General features: G+C 37.2%; 1 protein-coding gene and 1 long non-coding RNA gene across 19 annotated transcripts in view; one reads left to right on the top strand and one right to left on the bottom strand.

Annotated features, from left to right (window-relative positions):
- The window catches only part of LOC139828317 (uncharacterized), a 48,300-nt gene extending 47,927 nt beyond the window's left edge, over positions 1 to 373 (top strand). The window contains exon 10 of the long non-coding RNA XR_011739806.1: positions 238 to 373. This is a non-coding gene — a long non-coding RNA (uncharacterized lncRNA). The remainder of the gene's footprint in view (positions 1 to 237) is intronic.
- ADGRL2 (adhesion G protein-coupled receptor L2) overlaps positions 1 to 23,886 on the bottom strand; it is a 386,421-nt gene that overhangs the window by 2,879 nt on the left and 359,656 nt on the right. For 5 of the 18 annotated variants that reach the window (XM_071810503.1, XM_071810506.1, XM_071810502.1 and 2 more), the window contains 13 exons: positions 23,687 to 23,809; positions 23,222 to 23,427; positions 21,995 to 22,168; positions 20,770 to 20,979; positions 19,583 to 19,803; positions 18,240 to 18,306; positions 10,319 to 10,410; positions 9,421 to 9,465; positions 9,129 to 9,155; positions 8,289 to 8,457; positions 5,602 to 5,730; positions 5,099 to 5,195; positions 2,120 to 2,248 (listed from right to left, as the gene is read on the bottom strand). In XM_071810503.1, the coding sequence (XP_071666604.1) occupies positions 2,120 to 2,248; positions 5,099 to 5,195; positions 5,602 to 5,730; positions 8,289 to 8,457; positions 9,129 to 9,155; positions 9,421 to 9,465; positions 10,319 to 10,410; positions 18,240 to 18,306; positions 19,583 to 19,803; positions 20,770 to 20,979; positions 21,995 to 22,168; positions 23,222 to 23,427; positions 23,687 to 23,809 (1,689 nt within the window). Of the gene's footprint in view, positions 1 to 1,251; positions 1,318 to 1,809; positions 1,892 to 2,119; positions 2,249 to 5,098; positions 5,196 to 5,601; positions 5,731 to 8,288; positions 8,458 to 9,128; positions 9,156 to 9,420; positions 9,466 to 10,318; positions 10,411 to 18,239; positions 18,307 to 19,582; positions 19,804 to 20,769; positions 20,980 to 21,994; positions 22,169 to 23,221; positions 23,428 to 23,686; positions 23,810 to 23,886 lie in introns of those variants that run through there. The other 13 variants (XM_065841980.2, XM_065841974.2, XM_065841990.2 and 10 more) reach the window with 9 other exon arrangements.

Genomic DNA, 23,886 nt, shown 5'->3' on the forward strand with positions numbered 1-23,886 from the left:
AATGAGGTCTTATGATGATTAAGGTCTTTATGGTTTTGGCTTTTTATTTTTTTTTTTTAATTAATTTTTTGGTAATACAATAAAGAAAAGGTTTTCCTATAGACACAAACACATGTAAACTACAACAGCACAGTGCTTCCCAAGCAAAAGAAAAGAGAAAGAAAAAGAAATGAAACAGTCTGAACCATGGAAAGTCAGATGGTTAGAGCATTGCTAGAAAATCACTCTTATCTACAGGTATGTCTGGAAGTAAAGAAAGAATGGAGTGACTTTACTGAAATGAGACTGACCACTGTGAGGCTGCTGCATTATATGCAAGGCTTGGAGGAGTATAAGGAAAAAGTTGGTTTTGGACAAGGTTACACATTTTTCCGGTTTGTTTTGTTTCGTTTTGGTTTTTTCATAATTAAAGCTGCAGCTTATCCTAGAAAATTCAGTCTTCTCTGGAAAATACTGTTTTCAATTAAAAGTAATTGCATTTTTGTCATGAAAACATTTTTGCCTTCAACTTTAAAAAACAGAGTAATAATTTCCAAATAAATTCCGAGTAATTTGCAAATAATTTTTATTCTGTGTTATTGTTAATTCCTTTCCATGTGTACTGATTTAAACGGCGATGAGGGTTGTTTGAAAGGTCTCTTAAAGCTTTGATGAAACAACTTTGTAGTTTCGCAATTTCGTATGTGTTCCAAGATTCTTCTTGCAATGGATTTAGCTGCACAGGACATATGGCATTTATAAAAGTAGACAACACATGGACCACATGCTGGCATTCATTTCCCTCATGAAAGTGATTTAATTCTATAATTTTAATTCTCTTCTCGTAAACAGATAGCGAAATATGTCTGATAATCCAAAATGAGTTTTCTATGATATACTGCAGAGTTAAGCATGCTAGAATATATTTAAATTGGTTTGATGAGGCAAATTTTTGTTGCCCATGATCAGGTAATTCATTTGAGATCTTTCCATAGCCTGTAGCAAGATTACTGTGGGAATGTAAAAACATAAGTAAATTGTTAAGCATTTCTGCTTGACACTGCTTTGGTTTTAAACAGCAAATTATTTCAGCATTGCGTAACTTCTGTTACCAATAGGGTTTGCTACAGACCTCATGTTGTTTCCCAAAAAGCAGTATGCGAGTTCTTTTTGAATGTGGAAACATTTCATTTGCAAATTGTGAACCACTTGCCCGCTGAGTCTACTTCATGACCGCTAGTTATGTTTTAATTGTGCCCATTAAAAATCATGCTGAAAAAATTTACATTTGATAGGCAAAGTTAAGTTTTACTCCCATACTTGTCTCTCTGTAGGTTGCTAGAGGAAAGCATAAGGAAAGTAAGAAAACAAGAGAATGAAAATAGAAACTACAGTTCAGTTAAAAAGGAAACTTGAGATAAAAACTGGAAACAAGGTTTTACGAGCTCTTTATCAAAGATTTATCGTTCCAGTTCAAATAAAGTGATCTTATTACTCATCAAACAGTAACTGCTAGGTATTTACTGCTGAATTGCAACGTAGTTAAAAAAAGCAAGTAGAAAATGTAACAACAAATGTTAGGTAAGTGATGACACCCTTTATTCCTACAGAACTAAACTGTTCTAAGTACTAATCCCAAGATTTTCCTACAGGAAAATGATCTACCATAAAGCTGCACTATACTATAGTTTAGATCTATTTGGTGCTGGATACAATTTTCTACACTGGGGTATCCAAAGGTGTCAAGATGCTTTAGCATCTAATCTGTTCCATAACCAGGTTTTTCTCAGCAAGCTTTAGAGTCACCCTTATATTGCATAGACATGATACCTCTAAGTGATATATATCTTGAAGATGGGCTCTCGGACCATGTGGTGTCAGTCCTGTAATAGTATATTAAGATTTATGCCACCTGCGTTAAAAACATGGATAATTATTGGTAAATACTGTTATGGCAAAGGCATTACTATAATATAGTGCAGTTTTACAAGCTGACATTGGCAATACTGTATTTCTTGAACTGACAGAAATTCAGAATGTACGGCTAGGGTATTGCAACCTGAGTTTCTATCATCTAGAGAAAAGGAGGGATTTGGAGTGAGCCAAGAAAAGCGGTTTTATTCAGGAAGTATAAGCACACCTGGTGAGTTAAACACAGGAGCTGAAGGGGCATTACATACAACTGTTTCAGCGAGCAATGTGTTATAGGGGTTGTTAGTGCCGTGTGGTCGAAGAAGAGGGTTTGTTAGTAGGTAATTGCCAGTCATTCCTAAAGCAAAAGAAACAGAAACAAATGTCAGTTCTTTTAATTTTAGGCTGACAGTTTCAATAAAGAATATTTTTTATTCATCATGAATCATGTAGGGACTTGTCAAATGTAATTCAGCTGAAAATTTCTGAATGTATTTGAGCTATGTATTTGAAATGGGAGTAGGAAAATACAGTGAGATTCCAGTAATTCACAGGTGCTGTCCAAATCCCCCAAGTAAACATCTGGTGAGAGTGACATTTACTAATGTATACAAAACCACTGTTACACAAGAATAGCAATTAAATGTGTAGAGATCAAGGTACTACGTAAAGCTATTAGAACTTTTTAAATGGTCATATGGAACGTTCCTGTCCAGAATTGAGAGAACTGAATTTCTCAAATTTAAAGGTATTGAAAAATATCTTATGACAGGATCAGAGTTATTATTCACTTTATCGAAAACACATGGATAGTGGAAGGGAATTGGTGTTTTCAAACAGACAGTGGATGACAAACTGCAAGAAGCAAATCTTAGTATATGCAAAAGTATGCATGCTGAGGGGAAAGCAAAATATTTGCTCTAAGAAATCAGAGCATTCACGTTTTCTCCCGGGACATTCATGCTGCAAATTTATCTGCCAGGTTTTAAAGAAGAATCCCTCAAATGACAGATTTTCTTTAAACAATCAATTTACAAACAATGTAAGACAAAGCAAAATACTACCTGACTAGGTCTGTTGGGTTTTTTTCTAACCCATTTTACATGCTAACGCAACACCATTTAAACAACTCTTGGAATAATGAAAAACAAACAAACAAGCAACAACAACAAATCAGTATATTTTGAGAAATTATTGAAAAGTCTAGCTCTGATTTTCAGCTACTAGAAGAAAAATGGGTTGGAATAATAACTTAAACCCATGCAAAATGCTGTAATTTAGAACTTACTTTAAACATTTACCTAAGGTAAAATTCCACTTTCTGGTCTATTGTATTGCTCGGCAGTATATCAGGATCAGTGTGTTACAGATCCAAGGACAAGTAAAGAGCTATATTTTTACAGTATGGATATTTTTATTTGACAAGGAAAAGATAGCATATTCCAAATATTAATGCTTCTGTACTACCACAGATACTGGGTAGCAGAAACGAGCAAAAAATTCTAATGTTCAGGGAATTACTGCCTCATGATGCTAATCTTATTTGAAAGTTTGTATCGGGGAACAACTAAAAATATTTTATCAGAGGTTTTTTTAGTTGTAATGTACTTATTACCAGAAATGGTAACTAAAATATATATTTCCTGGGATTTTTTTTTTCTGTCTGTTCTATATTTAATCACAGTTAGAATTACTACCTGTAATTTATAGTTGAGAGATTTCTTCTTTCAATCCAAAATTTTTTGTGACCTTTAAAAGCTTGATTTTTAAAGGTAAAGTGACACTTGCTGTTAATTACTGAACTACCCTTACATGTATGCATTACTAAAGTAGTGACAATATTGTAACTGAATAAAGGTGATATCAGTTTTTCTAATCATGGCACAACATCCCCAGTGACGTGAGACTGGAGCTGCAACCAGGGAGAAGCTTTCAAGACCTCTGAATTAACCAAGGGCGCAGCCTGGTTAGAGCAAACCTCAGGAGTCTGAAATCCCAGCCTTTTATATATAGCGTATTTGTGGGATTTTAGTAAGACACTGGAAATGAATGTTAATTCTTTCTTGGACATAAAAAATATATCTATCTTTTCTGCTTAGGGGAAGTTACTTAATTTTGATTGTGCCAGAGGAACATTCAAGATTCAGGGGGTGGGAGCAGTGAGACACAGATGTCTTACCCGCTTTCTAGATGGCAAATAGCAGAAGCAGAATAATGCCTTCTGAAATGTTTTCTTTTGCAAAATATCTAACATTTATTTTGGTAGTAAAATGTGTGATAAGTACATGTCTCCACTACCAAATCTTGGGGGAAAAACAAACAAGCAAAACCACCACCAAACCAACCAAACAAAACAAGCCAAAAAAACAAGGGACTAAAGTGTGCAAGCTGTGGTCACTGAGGGCTTTCCAAGAGCCCCGACAGTGGGGAATTTTCTGTTTGAAACTTTGCGAGTTGAGCAGGAACTTGCACTGAGGTCAGGGCTGTGTGCTCTTCTCCTAGGGACTGTGTGAAGAAGAAGCTTTGAACCTGGCTGGCAGAGTGCTCCTTCCCTCCTCTGCCAGCTCAGCTCAGACTGCCTCACAACACACGGCAGGAAGGGGACAAAGGACAGGACATTCTGCTCAGTTAATAGCCTGGTCTTCTAAGTGGACATGAGAATGAGGTTACAGATTTCAAAGTCTATTTGAATTGAGAAATTTGGACTTTTGGCTTCTCTGTGCCTGACAATCTGGATTCTGCCCAATGTGACACATAGGATGCTCTTGGAAATAGAAAAGATAAATGGTTTACAGACATCTTTTGCATAGAAATGATATCAATTAGATTTCACTGGGAAAATTTCTGCACCTAAAAATCATAGTCAAATATGCATTAAAATGTTACTGCACTCGTATTTCTGTTTCAGATTTAACCTATAAAGGTTAGGAAAGATTTAAAATCATGATCTTGCTTTTAAGTTAAATTATTGATGAAACTTATTTGAATACATTCCCACGAATGGAGGAATTCAGCTTCTATAGCAGGGGGCCAGTTGAGGGAACATGGTTTTAAAATGTGCTGTTGGATGACTTTAAAACTCTGCTTTTAGAGAACATTGGTTCCAGAATTTTTTTCAAAACGTTCTTTTCAATTCTTCTGCGTTAAATGATATAAAATCTGTATAAAATTTAAGGCTTCTAAAACGGAAATGTTCCCAGTGACTGACCTTGATTAAGTGTTGAAGTGCTGTTGATGTCACCTGAAATAAAAGACGATTCAGATTGTTTTCTCACAGTGTCATTCCACATCCTTCTTATACGACTCTGTTAACATAAAGCAGTGAGAAAGAAGCATATTAAGTTACAAAATTATTTTTCCTATTCACATGCTATTATGTAGAATATTTGGGGGGGGTGGGGGGTGGTCTAAAGTAAGACATTCTTCTAGCATGGAGCAAAACTCCATCTTCTGTTATTAAAACTCTAAACTTATTAAATTTCATTTAGATGAAACATGGTGGTATAAACCTTCCTAGCCCCTAATTACAAGAAAAATAAGGTGTTTGCATTAGACCAAAGTAAAAGTTTAAAAAAAATAATCAATTTTACTATGCAGATGTATGTATTTGCCATCTAAGTGAAGACAATTAGTGCTTCTGATTGGAACACATCTCAGCAGGCTTTCTGTAACTACGGCTAATATGAAAGATGCTGTCAAAAATCATCTTACCTGAGTGCCAGAGGAATAGCGAGCGCTTGTTCTCGTCGTTGATGCCTTCACTGAGCTGTGGGGACTCTCCGTCGGCAATCCGCCACAGCAGTAGGAATGTCGGAAACATTTGCCATATTCCTTACGTACCTACAGGGGAAAAAAGATACTTAGCGCAAAATAAAATCCTCATTACTGTCTTTGCTGACCCTAGAAATCTGAGTGCACCTATGTGTAGGAGATTTTTGTCTGACAGTGCAACAAAACTGATCAATGATTCCAGTATTTGGCCTGCAGTTATTCACCTTCTGTTTCCAGCGAGCTACTGGAAACTTGAGTGTTGTAATTTATGCACGCTAACATTAGTCAAGAAAGTAATCAGGATTGATTTATGGAGCAGTTAATTCTCTCATATTCGATGAGGTTACACTGACTACTACTTTCAGATAACTGAAGAGCATCTTAGCAACATGAAAAGACACGAGTTGATAACATTTTTGAAGATGCGCAAGTCTAAATCTGTAAATCTTCCACCAGGTACTTGGGAATCTAAGTGTCACTTCTATATCAGTGATGCTCCTAGTTTCTGGGAAAAATGGAATCTGGAAATGCTGCTTAACCTATGAATATGTAGGACAAAAAGTTATGGATACACAGCAAAGGGAGAGGGGAAAACGCAAGAAGTTGTTAATAGTGTGGATTTACATAGGCCATGTGCTGTTACCAGTATTAGGAGCATTTTACTCAGGGAATACATAGTGTGATGTTTCTATAAACCACAAGGTTGAAGAAAATTTGAATCGTGCCTTAACTTCAAGCTAAGGTCAGTAACTCATCTTTTAATAGAAGTATATGCTACATATTTTAAGCAAACTCCTGTCTGTATCAGCATGAAAAACAAAACAATGAAACCAGAAATACATGGATATAAAGATTATACTTCTATGTCCATATACAGAGTTAAAGATTATAATTCTAATTCTGTAGTCTGAAAAACATAAGTCTATATATATCATCACTAGATAGTATAGCACCTAAGAAAATACATTCCTGAACACTAATGGATATTAAATGCTCCAAACCACTACATAGTGGAGACAATAGCAATCAAAACTGTATTTTTACCCAAATACCACCCTCCAGGGCTGGTTTTGCCTAATGCCTATATTGCAGTGAATGTACATTATCTGTCAGTGCTGCGCATTCCACTGTCATTATTTCTAAATTATAGCTTGTTGGAAGCCGATGGAAGCAACAGCACTATCATCCTGTCAGAACTGGAAACATAATAGTTTTCACTTTCACAATTCTATTTCTCCGTTCAATTTAGTGACCAACCAGTAATCACAGAATAAAAAGACGACATTAGCTATGCAGGCAGAGGACAGGATGATATCCAGGCAAAGGCATCAAAACTTAAAAATCTTAAATGGCAGCTTCAACATTCTTTCAGGTATAAATCTTACTGCTCTGGGTTATGCCTTTTCACACTTGACTGCTATTTTAATATTGCTTTTTGCTGACTCCACTTAATACAAAAACAATGCACAGCTGTAAAAAGAAATAAAAAAATGAATCTGTTTTTGATTTTCAAGTCAAATACAAGTGGTAGAAAGGGTAACACAATACAAAATCCTCATCTAGAAATTATTTACATTTTGAGAATGTTTGCATTTCCTTCTCTCCCTTCTTGGGCTCAATCTCCTAAGTATGCTTTTGTGCTCTCCAAATGAGAGGAGCAACATGTTCCTCTGGATAACATTCTTTACATCTGCCAGATCTTTTCCTAAAACACGGCTGAATGCTGTTGTCTCCACCAAATTTAGAGACACTGATACTCTTAGAGCTGGTAATATGATTTTTGTACTTACAGAGCGATGCTTTATCCAATGGTCTCAAACCATTTTATGCATTAGTTATGTCTCTGGTGAGCTAATTATAATGGGAGTTAATAATTGCTAGGTCTCCAGCCTAAAACTGTTAAAAATATTTAGAATCTAAATATTGCAAATTGGGTATTTTCAAATGGAGGATGTATTGCATTTTTAAAGTTTTGCGGGTTGGGGTTTTTTTTGACATTTCCCCCTTCCTCTCAGGTCTCCTTACTCCACCTCTAGCAGCTGTCTGGTGTTAATGACTACTTTTTCCTAAGGTGCGTCAAAGTTCATAATATAATTAATTTTTAGATCTCACTGGATTTTTGTAATCAACAAGCACAAGCACAATCCCTGCCTGGCACCCATAGCAGCTTAACGGGATCTCAGGAGAGGTCAACTCCCTTGATCTGCAAAAGAGTTTCCAGGCTGCGATGGGCTGATCCTGTGGATGATCCTTTGTTTGCGGTGCTGCAGCTGCGCCACCATTTGTTTCATGTGTACAGAAAGGACTTTTGGCTCCGAGTCCCGACTAATACGTACCACATTACCAATGTTAAACAGCACATTTTCTATAGTACTTTTGTTCCCAAGGCCTCAAAACTTTTCAAGTCCAGGCTGGAAATGCTACATCCGTTTTAAACCCGCCCAGGCCACAGAGGAGTTACACGCCTCGCACAAGTACAAGCAGCAAGAATTGCTTTTGAATCCTAGTCCCCTCCTCACACTGCTTCAGAATACTCCAGTTCTTGACACTGCTGTTTTTTGAAGAAATATATGTGGTATTATTAAGGAGTTGTTAGAAGACACACATCTGTGTTTTCAGTAACTTACTTTCTTTTGAAGGGCGCAATGGAAGATGAAAATAAACATTCCTTGGAAAGCATTAAATACTGTGAAGAGATACGTCATCACAACAGTCCCCTCATTGATGAACAGCAGGCCAAATGACCACGTGAGGCCAAGGAGACACAGGAGAGCAAATGCACCCAGGACCCAGGATCTGTAAAAGAAGATTAATTTTACTAACATTACTTATGAGAATGCTTGTTGCCAAATCCAATATTAACATTTCAGTTCCTGCAGTTGACTTTTACTAGGTTCATATTCAAATGTAAAAATTCCTTGAGTTTAACCTTTTATCTATTAAAGAAAGAACAAATCCATTTGGTAGTCTTAGTCTCCAGTGAAAACAGCAAGAGTAGATATGACCTTTTTCTTTCTCAAGAACCGCGTATGATGTCAAAACTATTCTGAAATGCAGAAGTATAGCACAAGCCCCAGCTACTCCACTGCTTTATCTGCTTTTACAAAAGAGATTGATAAATCTGGCTTAGCCACTAATCACACCATAGATTTTAAACAGTGGTGCTGCCATACGACACCAAATAATGTAACGCAAATGCACAAAGGTTAAACAGCAGATTAAAAGCCTAGAGCCCAAATCTTTAATGCTCCGATAAACTCAGCTAAACTGAAGCTAGATGATCTAACTTCTGCATGAAGAAACCCTGCTGAAATGTGACAAAAATATGGATATTGCTCTACAGGATAGTCTAAAAAAAAAAAATTCCATCATGAATAGGTTAAGGAAAAGTAATTGTAGAGAACGGCACAGAATGAAAGGGAAAGGGAATTTAGTCAGTGAATTCCACATCTAACTAATGATCTTACTTGATAAATGGCTTATTATCTTCATAGCTAGAAAGCATTATAAGCAGAAAAGAGAAACAAAATTATTAGACAGAATTGAAACAGAAATTAATAAGAGCATTTTTAATTGTCTATAAAAATTAGTCAAAATTAGGAAATTCAAAATGCAGAGGCAAGCAATTTAAAATTATAAAGGCATATAATAGTTAAAAATTCTTTAGTTAATTAAAATTAAGGGAAATCCACGATATTGACCGAGTTTGTAAAGTTAAAAGTCATGCTAGAAGTTTGTTAATGTAGGGTTCTATCTTACCCAGGTAAGTCCGTATTATAGTAGCCATCACAAACACGGTAATTACTGGTGTGGATGAGAAGACAGAAAGAGGAAAAGGAAGAAAAGAGAGAGATGCTAAAGATTAGCTCTCTCTCATCATGCAACATGCAATGAAGCTGATACTGACCTCTCTAGAACAGCTAGTTCACAATATTAGCCTTACTGAAAATCTCCCTTTGCCATTTTCAACATTCAAAACGAATCTGTAAGACCCTTTCACATCCAACCCTCAGTGTTAGAAAGTTGCACCATCCCTTCCGTGTTGATAACAAAACCTTCAGTACAAACTAACGCTACACACAACACAGTGAAAGACTGGCTAAAGAAGCAAGAGCTGCCAAAGCCTTGTTAATTATAAAACACTTCTATTGCTCTGCAAAAGGGATACTGCAGTACAGCACCATGATAAAGTAAACATTTGTTAAATTAGCATGAAAACAGCAGATAATCTCCAAGTTAACAATAATAATAGAGTCAATTCTCTTGGGAGAACAGGATTACAAGTAGAAACTGCTCAGAATCCCTAAATCAAAAAGTCATTTAACAAAACAAACTTAATATAATCATATCAGCCATGCAAACAGGAACATCATTTTTGAACTGCATTTTAAATGCAAATGAAATTACGACAGTGCTGTGGCGTTTCCGTGAAATAGTTTCTTGGCACTAGTTCCAGGCTGAAATTATCTAATTTTGACCAGTGTTTGTGACATTACAGCAACAATGTGACCAAAGCAGGATTGGCTCTGTTTGCTTCTAATTGACATCTGCAGTTGCTGGGAGACAATGGCATGTGCTCCTAATGGAGAGTAGCTTTCAATCAGTTCAGCAATCAGAAAATAATCATAGTTCTCATACTTGAACACAAAGCACTTACTTAATGTTTTCCAACCTGCTAGAGTCTGGTTTCAAAGTGTTTGAATGCTTCACCATTTTGCACAATGTGATCACCAGGAAGATAAGATTCAGCTGTCAAAACAGATAAGAATGAAATTAAACTACTTCAAGTAATAGGCTGAATGATGATGTTACAGACTAAACAAAAACCCCGTGGTTTATTTTCAAGTGCGTAGTGAAACTGGGTAACTGTATCAGAGAGTCTGTACAAGATGACTGCGAACACGGACAAGGGGGGGGGAAAAGTTACAAGTCCTTGCTTCACTTAATTTTTCAAGTTCACCTCATCATCATGAACCACGATATTTAGCTCATGCCCAACACCTGTCACTGTCAGTTTAGCTCTGTCTTCCAGCATGTTGTGCTTGGCTCCCATTCACCTCCGCCTGTCACCTCCGGCCCTGTTCCCCATCTCAATGACTTGCTCCGAGGTCTGTGGTGGTTACCCCTTTACTCTACTGGACTAGTTGTCTTTTTATCACCCCATCCTGCTTCTGGAATGGTGTTTGCCTCTGCATTTCTTTTCTTCTTCAGTTACATTTAAGCTGTTTTCAAGACCCCAGTGGGATTTGTGAGAAGGGGAAAAAAAAAGTCAGCAAAGTTGTAGCAAATGCATCAAACTTAGCAGTGCCATAGAGGTGCTGGTGGTGCACCCTCATACTGCCCTCTTTGCCTTTGCAGTCTGGATTCTGTGGAAGGAAAGCAGTACACTGCCGCCTTCTTTTTGTGTAATCCATAGAGATAAAGCTGGGGAAGATACTGAAGGTAATTTTTTTCAGAGTTTTCCTATTGTGAAACAGAATCACAGATACCAAAGATACAGGTGCCTTTCTCCTATCGTTTTCAAAGCATGTGATAGCATAGGTAAGCCCAGTACAAGGATACCTGCAGAATTTGAGTTGAAAAGTGCTATATATTTTTTTTTATATATATATATATTCTATGATATAGTTAATTTGAGTAACTAGAACGTACTGTCCTATATCATGCAGACAATTCAAATAAAACTGTGTTTGAAAACAGTAAGAGCTCATCCTTTCAGGGAGAAGACATATATCCTTATCTACTAGTAAATGGTGCACAAGAAATCCTTGAACCAATAGCTAAGAGAAGATGGGAGCATATGCTTGGACATCCTTATAACACATATATTAGACAGATTAAAACCCCATTCTTACAATCTTTTGTGCGTATCTGCAACTGGTTACTGATGGAGAATGATCAAGCCCAGTATCTCATTTTGGGGAGCTTTTGAGTTGAGGCAGACTCAGAATCCTCACAGTTTTTGTAACATTTGGGATACTAGCTCATACCAGATGTGTTCCTACAGTTGTGCCTCAATGGTCAGAAACGTGAGTCAAATCCCAATGAAGAACAGGTCTAAACAATCTAGAAAAGAGTATTTTGAAGACTGTGATCACAGTCTGTTAATAAAGACATAGTATAGGGCAATCACGTTATCACTGCTGCTGCTGTCTCAAAAGCAGGATGGGCAGTATGAACTATAATGCAGTTCTCAATACCAGAACAGCGTATGGCAGCTTTTGACCTCAACAGTCCTGATTCGAAGTAAAACATTTTTACAACTATATCTTGAGATTAATACAAAAAAAGTCTATGTGATACAAATAACAAAAATAAGATTTTATAATTTATTTCTGTCTGTGTTTCAAGAACTGCCAGAAAATTCTTGACCTTTAAGCGGAGGTGTGTATGTGGTGCAGTTTAAGCACGATTTCCACTGCTGAAAAATGTAACAGAAGTGTCAATATGTCGTGACCCTGCGGATTACTTTTTATGATTCTTATAGGTAATGACTAATCAGTTGAGAAACACTTAATTATATCATTGTGATAATTTTGTTCATCTTATCTAGGTTTCCTCTGTACTGCATGAGTTCCTTGGGTAAGAAAACAAGCTGCTTCTCCCTCTGGTGTGGGACCTGGTGCTCAGTTCCATGCCCTTGCAGGCAGACTTTCTTCTTTTGTATCTGAAAAAGTTTCCTGCACGTTTTGGTAGCTGATATAAGATAAACCTCTCCAATCTGCTTGAAAAAATATAACTTTGATTTACTTTTTGTGAAAACAAACAGATTAAGAGCTAAGAGACATGCCCCAAGGCCAATCCTAACACGTAAACCAACTTTGGCTGCAACCTATGCAACCGGGAGTGCAGAATCCAGTTCAGAAAGTATTTACAGCACAGCTGGATGCTAATCCTTGCATAAGTAGCTACCCTGGAGTATCCTGTATTATACTAGCAACATCGTTCTTGGATCAAAAACTCATAGACATGGCTTAGCCCATAAATGACTGCCTTATGAAACGAGAGGTTTTTATCCTCTGATTCTTTGTACAATGGAAGTGCTGGTTTGACATAGGAAAAACAAAAGCTTGTATTTACATACTGAGGTTCCTTCGGTGACGTGCAAGCAGACACAGCCCTACCCCAGAGCATGAGCCAAGCTCCTGTGCATTAAGCAGGTTTTATGCAAATACTCAGCTCCATATGTATGTATGTCCTTGCTGGACTGGGGAATAACTGTACATAGGAGTTTCTAATAAGACACTTTAATTCTAATGTAGGTACAGAACCCCCAAAACAGCCCACAGAAATAATAATGTTGTATCCCAGGAGCTGAAAAAGTCCTTGCAAGAAAAAAATAGAAGGAAAAAAAAAAAGGCAAAATATGGTACTTTGAAGACAAAGTAAGTTGGACAACAGAGCATATGATACTTGTTCCTCCATCGCTGTGAAATACTACATAGTTTCCAGTTTCAGCAGTCAAAAGACCATGGTTTGCCACTTGTTCAAACATGCTGGCATCTCTGTTACACATTATATCATTATCAAAAGCCTGCTTAGCCCACTTACAAATACTGTAACCAAACCTTTGTGTAGAGTTGCTCTTGGCTCCCTTACTGCTTTTCATCTAGAAACGGATTGTTCTGCAGGAACTCACGAGTTAAAGACTTCAGGGCATCCTGCCATTTTGTTACCCAAGACGCTAGCAGTGAGGAAAGGGAACTTGTAGGAGAATAATTGTTTTCAGAAGGAATGGCTGAATTACTTTTCTTGGCGAGAAATACGTGGGGGGGAGAACAAAACACATGGTGCTTTTGCATTCATTTGTACCAGTGTTGTATAAGGAAGGCTTTTTCAGTCCTGAGCAACCTGGTCTGAACTCAGAGCTGAGCCTGTTCTGAGCAGGAGCTTGGACCGCGCATCTCCTGAAGTCCCTCCCAATCTGGATTGCTCTGTGAGGACTGAACTGTTACCCATCTAAGCAAATGAATCTGTAGATTCAAGCCTGACAGACAGTCTGAGCAGGACACCTTTCTTTACGTTCACCACAAATGTTCAGTGCCCACATGAATGGCCAGGTGGGCTTCTGAAAGCAAACTGGTGAGGGAAAAAAATGGGCCTCTGACAATGATGACTTACTTTCTCATCAATTCATATAGCATAAAGGGCTGGGCCTCAGCTTAACAACTGGGCTGCATCCATCCCTGATGAACCAGAATCTGCACCTGCACAGTGCTACTCTACTTCAACGATAATAAAAATATAAATATATTGTGTAAACACACATACAGCCAGAGTGTATACATCTCAAACAGTCACGAAATTATACCCTTGATAAAGCCAGTAAAATCTCTCACGCTGCACTTCTGAAAATCAGACAGTCTTTCCAAGGCTAAAAATAAGAATTTAAAAGTCTGGTCAGGCATTGGTTTGGATTTGAAGATTCTGCTGTGATACCAAGAGTGACCAAAGACATAGTTACAGTAGGTGGAGCTGTAATGTGAGATCTCTTAAAACATTAGCTGGTAAGAATAAGCAAAAACTTGAACTGATAGAATTTCATTCATGTTTATATTAGGTTTTTGCTGTAATTTCTAAAACATATAATCTGCTAGAAGAGACGGTATTGGATTACATAGAGGACTAGCTTCATCTATATTCTGAATTTAGAAATCTAACTTAAAAAAAATCAGAGCACTTTTAAAAATACCAGTTCCTACTTATCTCTTAAGATGACAAGTGTGATTGGATAAACAGTTATGTATTAAAAAACAAAAAGCAACTACTTAAAAAAAGTGAGGTTTTTATGGTAACAATCAAATGCGGCACTCAAAGGTCCTGCTTCTTTCATAGCCAACACACAGAGGGCCGCTTCTGGTCTGGAAATCAGAAGGTACTGGACCTGAAAAACAGTGTAAGTAGGAATTTTGCCTTTCTGGCACCTGAAACCTCTGTAGTATTGAAACTCATGTAATACTGAGAGAGGGAGTGAGTGTTTTCAAGTTAAAACCTGCACAGAAGACTAATGGACTGGAATTAGTTGCAGGTACAAGGAATTAGTAGCCAAATACAGCTAGATTTTGCAGTAATTATGATAAATTTACCCCTGTTGAGCAATAGATAAATACCATTTATCAAGTGTTTACTACAGAAAAATATACATATATTATTTATATGCATAAGCTTACAAATACAGTCCATTTTCACATACAGAGCTAGATTACGTGTACATCTGTATGCATACATCCACTGACGTGGGTGAAGCGATGCCTCAGCCTGAGTGAAAAAATAAACTATCTTTCCTACATTAATGAAACAGGACATCCTGGGACTTTTAGCTTAAAGAGTAGCCTAATATATCAGCTCCATCTGAGAGAAGCACACTCCAGTGGGTTTGGCTGAATTAAAGTGAAACCAACATCACCCATTCCTTGGATATGAATGAACGTGGATCTACATGGAAGTCAAAACACTCCAGCTTTTCTGACCACGGATTACAGGAGTGCACTGTTTGTTTTGTAGCCATCAACCTGCTCAATTGAATCACGTCTGCCTGAGCTTAGCAGCTTAAAATTCATTCCACACAGCCTGCAGTGCTGACATGGATATGATAAGACAGAAGAACAGAAACACCACTCTGAAGTAACCTAGCTGAACTGCACATGTTCTGACCCTTTTTGAACTCCCCGGAGCTTTTGTTACCTGGCAAATGCAACTCTAAAACTGGTCTTGTATCTCCAGATCTTTGCTCTTAGCCATGCAGAAGCCCATTTCTCTCTGGGACTGGCGGCAAGAGAGGTGCTCTCTGAAGAAGGCTTCTAAATGAGTGTGCACGCTGAACTCTTACTGAACTGGATTAATTATTAAAGATGCAGATGGAGCTGTCCAAATGATAAGAACAGCTCCTGACGTATCATGATCCAAGCTTTCATTAAACCATTTCAGGCATACTAATGGTTTCCCACCGCTCATTACTTACATGCTCTTTTCTCATAGATATAATAACCCTGGTGCCCAAAGGCATGACAGGCTATGGAAATAGTGAACTTGAAAGTTCCTCATAAGACATACTGAGGAACTTCGTATTTCCCCCCTATCTTTCCCATTCTCATTTTTTGCAAACCTGTATACAGATACAAATGCAAAAGTCAGGAAAAAAAATTGCAAGTTAAAGTAGTAAGCAATATTGTCAAAAATAATTTATGTGCATTGACACTACTGTTAAACTAAGAATCACAAAGGTGATGTGATATTAACATGTTAAAAGCTTACCAAGTGAAATTCTCACATGCTACTGATAGTAAGTAAGCTACACTACAAATATGGCTCCTCTTTCTTCAGTTACACTGCACACAACATACTGTTTTTCAGCCATTACACTTCTCACACTTCTTCTCCAGTCTCTCTTGAGTTCTCAGTTGGGACGATTAGAGGGCAAAGCAATTGCTAGAGAAGAATTACCCCCAGGAACTGTGCTGTGATTGCTACCTGCTGTTTCGTATTTTTGAAGTTGGGAATACTACTCCCAAAGGCCTTTTGCGTCTCGGCCTAAATGATTTGCTGGAGGATAATAATGTCATGGCCAGTAAATAATAGTGAACTATGTCTGTACATGGTCAATATGATTAAATGTCCTTCACCTCTATTCTCACTCTGACCTGGTTATGAGGAAGTGAAAAAGCCGTCAGCAATGCCCAAAGCTTCCCATGTGAAATGTTATTTTAAAGCAAGGGAGAGAAATAGAGGTGACTTGGCAAAATACTCCCAGTAACAATAAAATAAAAAGCTAGACACAGAAAGCAAAGTTATCACCACACAATCAGACTTGTGGTAACTACACTATTGTGGCATGAAACTTAGAACAATTTTCTAGTAATGATTACAACAACTCTAAGAAATACCTTTGTGTTGAAAAACATTGTCTGTCATGTTGAAAGGAATAAATATATCTTTCAATTGTAACTGCGGGTTTAACTAAAAAAGAATCCCTATCATCCTGAGACTTGATTTAATTTAAATGTATTTAGAATAAACACTGTACAATTATTATGGTTTATAATTTATTCTTAAAACCACTATGATTTTTCTAATTCAACTTATACATATATGAGTTTTGGCATCTACCCCTGTTTCTTTCAAAATATGTCAATGAACTCAAAACAACTCCTACACTGCATAACTATCCTTTCTGAAGTGACTGCTCAATGATTGAAATAATAGTTTTTGATACAAACAGAGAGCTTATTTCGATATTGAAGATACTAAGAAAGAATGAAGTGCCTAAGAAAGATTGGTCAGGTACATTTTCCATAGAAAGTTGCATAATCAAAAAGTATCAATTGACTTTTAAATTGTGAAGTAAGGTAAACTCTAAGCTACAAAAAGTGTTGAAATAGTACATCCAGCATGCGGACCTATCAAAGTCAGAAATTTCAAAATTATGCCTGATGCATGTTCTTCAGGTTGAAAAATGACAACATACAATTCCTGAATTTGGAAATTCAAGGTAACTGAACTTCTCTTAACATCTCACAACTGCGCTACTGCATACAGGTAGGAGAACAGGTAACTATTTAGCTTTTCAAAAGCATGAAAACAAATTATTTCAAATTATTCCAAACTCTCAGCAGTTAGGACAAAAGCTGTCTATGTGCACCAGCCTTCTAGAATATTTCCCAAGCACAGCCAGGCTTTAAAGACACTGAACTAGCAGAGCAAAATACGGTGAGTCAAAATGCACATCTTGCATTTGCTTTCCTTCCGAATTCCTATGTTGTGCAGTGTTGGTATTATTAGTCTGAAATAGCAGGGAGATGGTTTTGCCCTGGGTTGTCAGACAGCTCTGTGCTCTTTACCTGAAAGTGCTCAGAGAATGGATAATTGATGTGTGAACACAACATTCAAGCTTAAATGGACAGTGGGGCAACGCAGCTGTGGCTGCACAGATGGGTGTGTGTGCATGCATACAAAGACTTTACTCAACTGACTGCAAGAACGGGTATACGCTTTCTACTAGTTACAGAATATTCTAGTTCTTATGCTAAAAAAGATGAACTTGTATGTCTGACAAAAGCTACATGTGACTTAAATACACACAGAAGTAGTCATGGAAAAATACACCTATGCAACTACACATACAAATACTGTGTAAGTGTAACGAGATATAAGATTTACTTAATCATCCAATGCTTTAGAACACTTCTAAAATAATCATGTTGGATAATTAGCAGTTAAATTCTGGAACGTGTATAATAGTGACTCAATTGAAAGCAATAATAACGGTTCCTTTAAAAAACCCGTGTGTTTAGTACTTCATTGATTTTTCATATTACTACACACGTCAATACGACCTTCAGAGTTCAAGCCATTAGGAAAAAATGGCTACGCTAAAGTGCCACCACAGCTTTGACAATTAATCATTTGGTCAGCACTCTTTAAAGATTTCTAAACATTTATATAACTGCTGGTCACATTACAAATTGTTTATAAGCATTTTCATGAAATGTCTTGTGAATAAAAGGATGGTATTGACTGATGTTATTCAATCTTTTTAACTTTGCTGTTAGGCAACTTAAAAGGAAAAACGAAGTTCTTACCAGAATAATAAAAGTAACAGGTCCAATGAAACTCCAGATAAAATAGTTATCTACATGGAGCCAGCAACTATCATGGAAAAGAGAGAACGAAAAGTGAACAATTGCATTAGCACCTCAGTCCAATAAATGGAAAACGCAAAAATACTTCCTACGCTAACATTTTGTCAGTAAACAATGATAAACATTGCACAGTACCACTTAGTCCATGGACATTTTTTCCTAACCTGCAACTCTTCTGATGAGTACTGTTTAATAACACTATTGAACTTGAAAAATATACCGTCAGGAATAGGTAACATAGAAGAAGAAACAAAAACCAATCAGAAGTTCTGGTCACAGGTGCTGTCATGGGCTAATGAATCTAACATCAGTAAATATTTTTCAAAGGGTTTCCATGTAATCTTCAAAATCGGCTTTTAACTGTATCGTGTGCAAAATGCTTACTGCTGAGGAATGGGAGTCAAGAGATGTTCTGATGCTGTGTTTTGCTGAAAAACAGTGTGGCACAAATAAAATGCCCTAACTAGGAGCTGAACAGTAGAGAAAGAATATATATGATACCAAACTAAATGACATGTAAACCTATTAGGGTTGACTTCACTTGGCAATCTGTTTTTCATATAGCCCAGTTCCTTGCTGAATTGCTCTTATGTGTCTTTCACCAGTAGCAAAATCAAGCAGCTTTCTTGTAGTCAACAGTATCTTCCCATTCTGTAACTAATTTAATCAAAGGACAAAGTGAACACCATTGGTAGGCAAATTCACGCCTTCAGTAACTCAAATCCGCAGAAATGTTTCCTGTCTACCTTCTGTCACTTTCTGTGTATATATATGTATCTTTATTTTTGTTAATAAAAGGCGGTGGCTAATTTTAATCCTACTCTACCGGCCTGATAAAGTATTATCAAAGTGGAACATATGGGCTGGAATATTGTACTGTCATAATTCAGGACAAGAGTTAGCTAGAGGGGCAGCTGGAACAAAGAGATCTAATGAAGCATTAGCTTAAAACTGGGCGGTTAGGCCTGTCAGATACTTTAGGTTGAGAATTTTTACTGAATATACATTTGAGGCCAAAAAGTTATTTACTTTTTCAATTTGTTTCAGGTCAATCTTTTGTGTTAAAAGAAAGACCATAATTTAGAATCGGTCTCTCTAGAGTACAAATCCTCTGAACCTAGAGAATTACAAAAGACTCTATTGTAATTTGTGCACAGCGTCGCCATTCTCTTACCAATAAAGCTTTCAGATGGTATTTTAGTCTGTCAGGGACCCTCTGACAGCTAATAGGCTTTAAAAAATTATTCACTTGAAAAACACTCAGGTCACTTGCAATTACTTACGCTTTCTCTGTTCCGTAGCTCTTATAGTCAATAGCTGCTGAGACACCAACTACTGTAGCAGGGAAGAGGTAGCCAGCAACATAATAGTACTTCTTCCTAGAATATTCACTTTCAAATACTTCTACTAACATTAGATAAAGCTGCACTCCTTCCAGACACATCCAGGCAAAGGCTGCCAGGAAGAAAAAGTGTAAGAGACCTGCGAATATTGGACATGCAATCTGCAAAGAAAAAGAAAGATGGAAATATAAACCACAAAATCTTCGCATAATTACATCTCTAGTTAAATAGTGTGTAAGAGGACAGCATATACTTCTACCAGAGATCTTTCTCAAACACAGGAGCATTTTCCCTACCTGAAAACATACACTGAAAGTAAATTCTGCTGAACACTATGAATGAAGATAAGGAAATCGTGCCCTCACTCCTAATCTTCCATTATAGAGTGGACTTTTTGATCTTATAAGCAACCCTTTAATTTTGAAACTGATGTGGTTTTAGGGCTTACAGATGAAATGATCTGAGGCATGAACAGTTGGTCCTGGATGTGTAATACTGCTTATTTAAAATTATGAAGCAGCCATCAAGCCATTTTTGTCTGCTGTAATTTGGAAGTTTCCACTGTTGTAACAGAAATAATCTGAATTCCCTCTTCTTTGACTGAATTCTGGATGAAATTCTACCAAATTAACAGATCTCAACCCAATGAATCGCTTCTGAATGACAGAATTAATTTCACCAATATTTCCAAAACACCTGCATGAATGTGCAGTGCAAAAATGAGTAAATATATAAATAAAGCTCTGTACATAGATATATTCAAGAAAGTAATCAATAACTGTTGAGACATATGAGTATTTAGAGAGAACATATGTATGTTCCTAGTATGTCAACACTTAATTTCATATCCTCTTTCAAAAGTTTAAGCCACCTGCTTCATTAATAGCTGATGTTTCTCAACTGAAAATGAAAAACATTGCTGTAAGTGGGAAATTAAGGCCACAGTGGTATTTCTGATGAGTGTAAATACTATTTATGAACATCTATCTTATTGTAACATTGAGCTTTTATGTCAGCCTTGCTGTGTCAGAATGCTGAAAGCTTAGCAGTGCTGTCATGTTTTAATTCAAATCCATTTCAAACAGTCATTTCAGAGAACAAGATCAGTACACACAGAGAAACCTTACCTTGTACTCTGTCTTATCGATGCCTATTAGGAAAATGAACTCAGCAATGAATAGGTTGATACAAAGGTTCTTGTGAATAGTGTTACGATCACTTTGCAGGCCACGGAAAAAACAGAATGTGAAGATGCAGATGGCCAGGCAAACAAGAGAGATGACAATTCCCACCCAGGTGATGACAGTGAGGAGCAATTCGTGCACTCCATCTTTGTACTAGAAATAACCAAGAATGGAGAAAATTAATATGACTCTTCATGAGTATAAACAAAAACCTATTTTCACAGGTAGCATCAAGAAACGTTACTTGTTCAATACATGAGATGGGCAAAATGTACTCAGTAATTTCCCGGTCTTGGTCAGCTTCCCAGAAGAGCAAGATTAAGGTAAGTATAACGTGAGCAAGTCTGAGAGAAAAATGCCATAGCAGATAGCATTTTTACTTTTCTTATGATTTGCTGTAAACTTGTTAGGCAAGAACAAGTAGATTTATTTAACATTTTGGAAGTGCCACTGGGCTCTGACACGAAGAGGAGAGCTTTCCCTGGGACTTCCTAGAAGAGTACGTGTTCGTTCCTACAGACCTGTAGCTCCACAGTGGAGATGAAAGCAACAATTCACACACCAATTAGGACAAAATGCAGAATACGTTACATGTGTAATTTCATCTCTAATCTCATGCTTAGCTAAAGAAGGTTCCTTGCTTCAGTTGCAACAGAATCACTTTGTCATCTTGGTTGTCTTTTCAGCGACCTTTCCGAATACAATGAGTTTATAAAAAGTCTTGTATCCTTGCAAATACTGCATGGTTTGGGCCCCCTGACATCCAGTAAATGCTTTAACTAGACAACAGAATTTAGAAGTATGGAGAGGTATTTAAACAACCCGTACGGAAGCACCTTGACCTTCCTGCTCTAGGGAGAGCTGCCCCTGCGGATCCTCTCCAGCTGTGCAGAGGGGAAGTCCGTAAAACAGCTGTAGGATTGGTCAGCACCTTTAAAATATGTCTTGAAAAAAACTCCTGTCCTTCCTTGTTTTTCTTTCCTGTTATTTTGCTTGTAAATTCATGGGTGAGGAAGGAAAGTGCTACAGAACCCAAATGCTTTGGAAAGAGTGGACAGAAGCTATAAATACTTAAGAAACTTCAGCCATTTTGGATCTTGCTAAAAAAATTAGAGCTAAATCTTTACAAGTTTGTTCCCTGTCAATGGCTAGAAATATCATTACCTACCACAATTTCCCGATGAGCCATAAGAATTGCAAAGTTGGTTAAGTGACTGCAAGCACACGTTGTGTGAGTTTTATTTGTGTCAACCAGTTTGCAGCCTTGAGTTGACCAGTATCCCATCATAGTCCTCTCCGAGTAGTTCCAGAAGGAACAATTTGCATTGAAATAATTGTCAGGCTGGGAGATAAAAGGATAACATAAAATGAGGATTTCACACACTAAGATGGCAATAACAATTGTTTAATATGTGTAAAGCGTAATTTAGATTAAACTTTGCATGTTTCGGACAATAAAGTTTTTCATCAGCAAAATTGTGGACTATGTTATACAAGGAAGACATGTAGTTTAAAAGGGACTTTATAGTCCGAAACACTCTAAAGTGTGGTCTCAATTACTGTAGACCCAATTTTAAACAATTACAATTTCCATCTTACGATTTTATGCACTGATGGTACATTATAGCCGTTTTTACCTTCTGCAAAATTAGGACTGCGAATTTATTCTAAAGATATTTTTCCTGTAATTGACAATTTGAAAATATTCTTTTTCCCTTGGATTCTCACCTTTGGTCAGGCCAAAGTCATGTGAACAGACATCAGGAAAAAGCTTAGTCCTCAATGCCTATCTGTTTTGATGAAAAACAATCAAAACAGATTTATAAAAACAGGCAAAATGAGAGGAAAATCTAATCATATTTTCTCTGTCACGGTAATGATTATGTACTTTCCCCATGTGAGACATGAAAACAGAAAGGACCAAACTAACGAGCAAAGAAACACATCAAATAAATTACCATGAAGAAAATATGCACAAAATTAAAGTGTAACAAACCAAGATATACTACTTTATTCTTCACTGAATACATGCATTTAAACAACTTGTATAGGCTTCCAGAAGTTGGTCCAAAATGAATGTAAAAAGTTGAAGTGTCGTTAAAACTTGCTACATCAGACCTGCTACTAGGGGTAACAGTTAATTTTCAGTTAGAAACAAATTAGTCATTTACATTTTCATGTTGATTACTGAATTAGCTTTCATTAAGAATACACTTAAGTTCTAATAATCACTGAACCAGGCTCATTTAATTTTATGTTCATAGACTTAACCAAGCTTGTGTCTCTGACCTAGTCCAACATTTAAAATTCAAATGGAAAAAAGGTTCTTTTTCTGCATTGCTTTTCTCTCTTGCTGATTTTATGACCTTCCCATTAATTCATTAGCATAACTCACATCAATGTGCTCCAGCGTAAAATGCACAGGATCAGTCAGGTACACCCGGCTGGACTCCTTGTTGATAGAGGCCGCAATGACATGGGAGTTGACGGCGATTGTGCTATTCCGCCCAGCGAAGTCGCTGCCCAGCTTTATGGTTGCATTTTCAGTACTGAGAAAACGCCCCAGACTTTTGTAAATGATGAAAACCAGCTTTGCTAATCCTACAAAAGAAAAAAAAAATCCCGGCATCACGCCACAGAGGTCTACAGAAAGACAGCAACCCGTAAAGAATAAAGCACCGGTAAACAGAGAGGCATTTTCAAGCTATGGATTTGAAGAAAAAACACCCAGGTACACACGATCTTCAATAAAAAGCTGCAGAGCGGTTTTGTTGTGTTTTGTTTTGATATTTTAACTAGGAGAGGTAATGCAGGTTTTATACAAGTTAATGGCGCTCAGTGCTCCGTGGCCAGGACTCACCGTTCCTGCTGTTCTGTTTCACGGTGCTCGCCGAGAGCTGAATCGAGTTGCCTCCTTTACTGCCCTGAGGAAATTTCAAGTCCTGCACCTGGCCCTCAGTAATGAGCACTGCAACATCCAACACTGAGACATCAGAGAGAAAAAAAAGTGTTAAAAAAGGAGAATGCAGGGAAAGCCTCTTGGCCAGACTGCAATATGCC

This window comes from Patagioenas fasciata, chromosome 6 (genome assembly GCF_037038585.1).
Source record: "Patagioenas fasciata isolate bPatFas1 chromosome 6, bPatFas1.hap1, whole genome shotgun sequence".
Taxonomy (NCBI): domain Eukaryota; kingdom Metazoa; phylum Chordata; class Aves; order Columbiformes; family Columbidae; genus Patagioenas; species Patagioenas fasciata.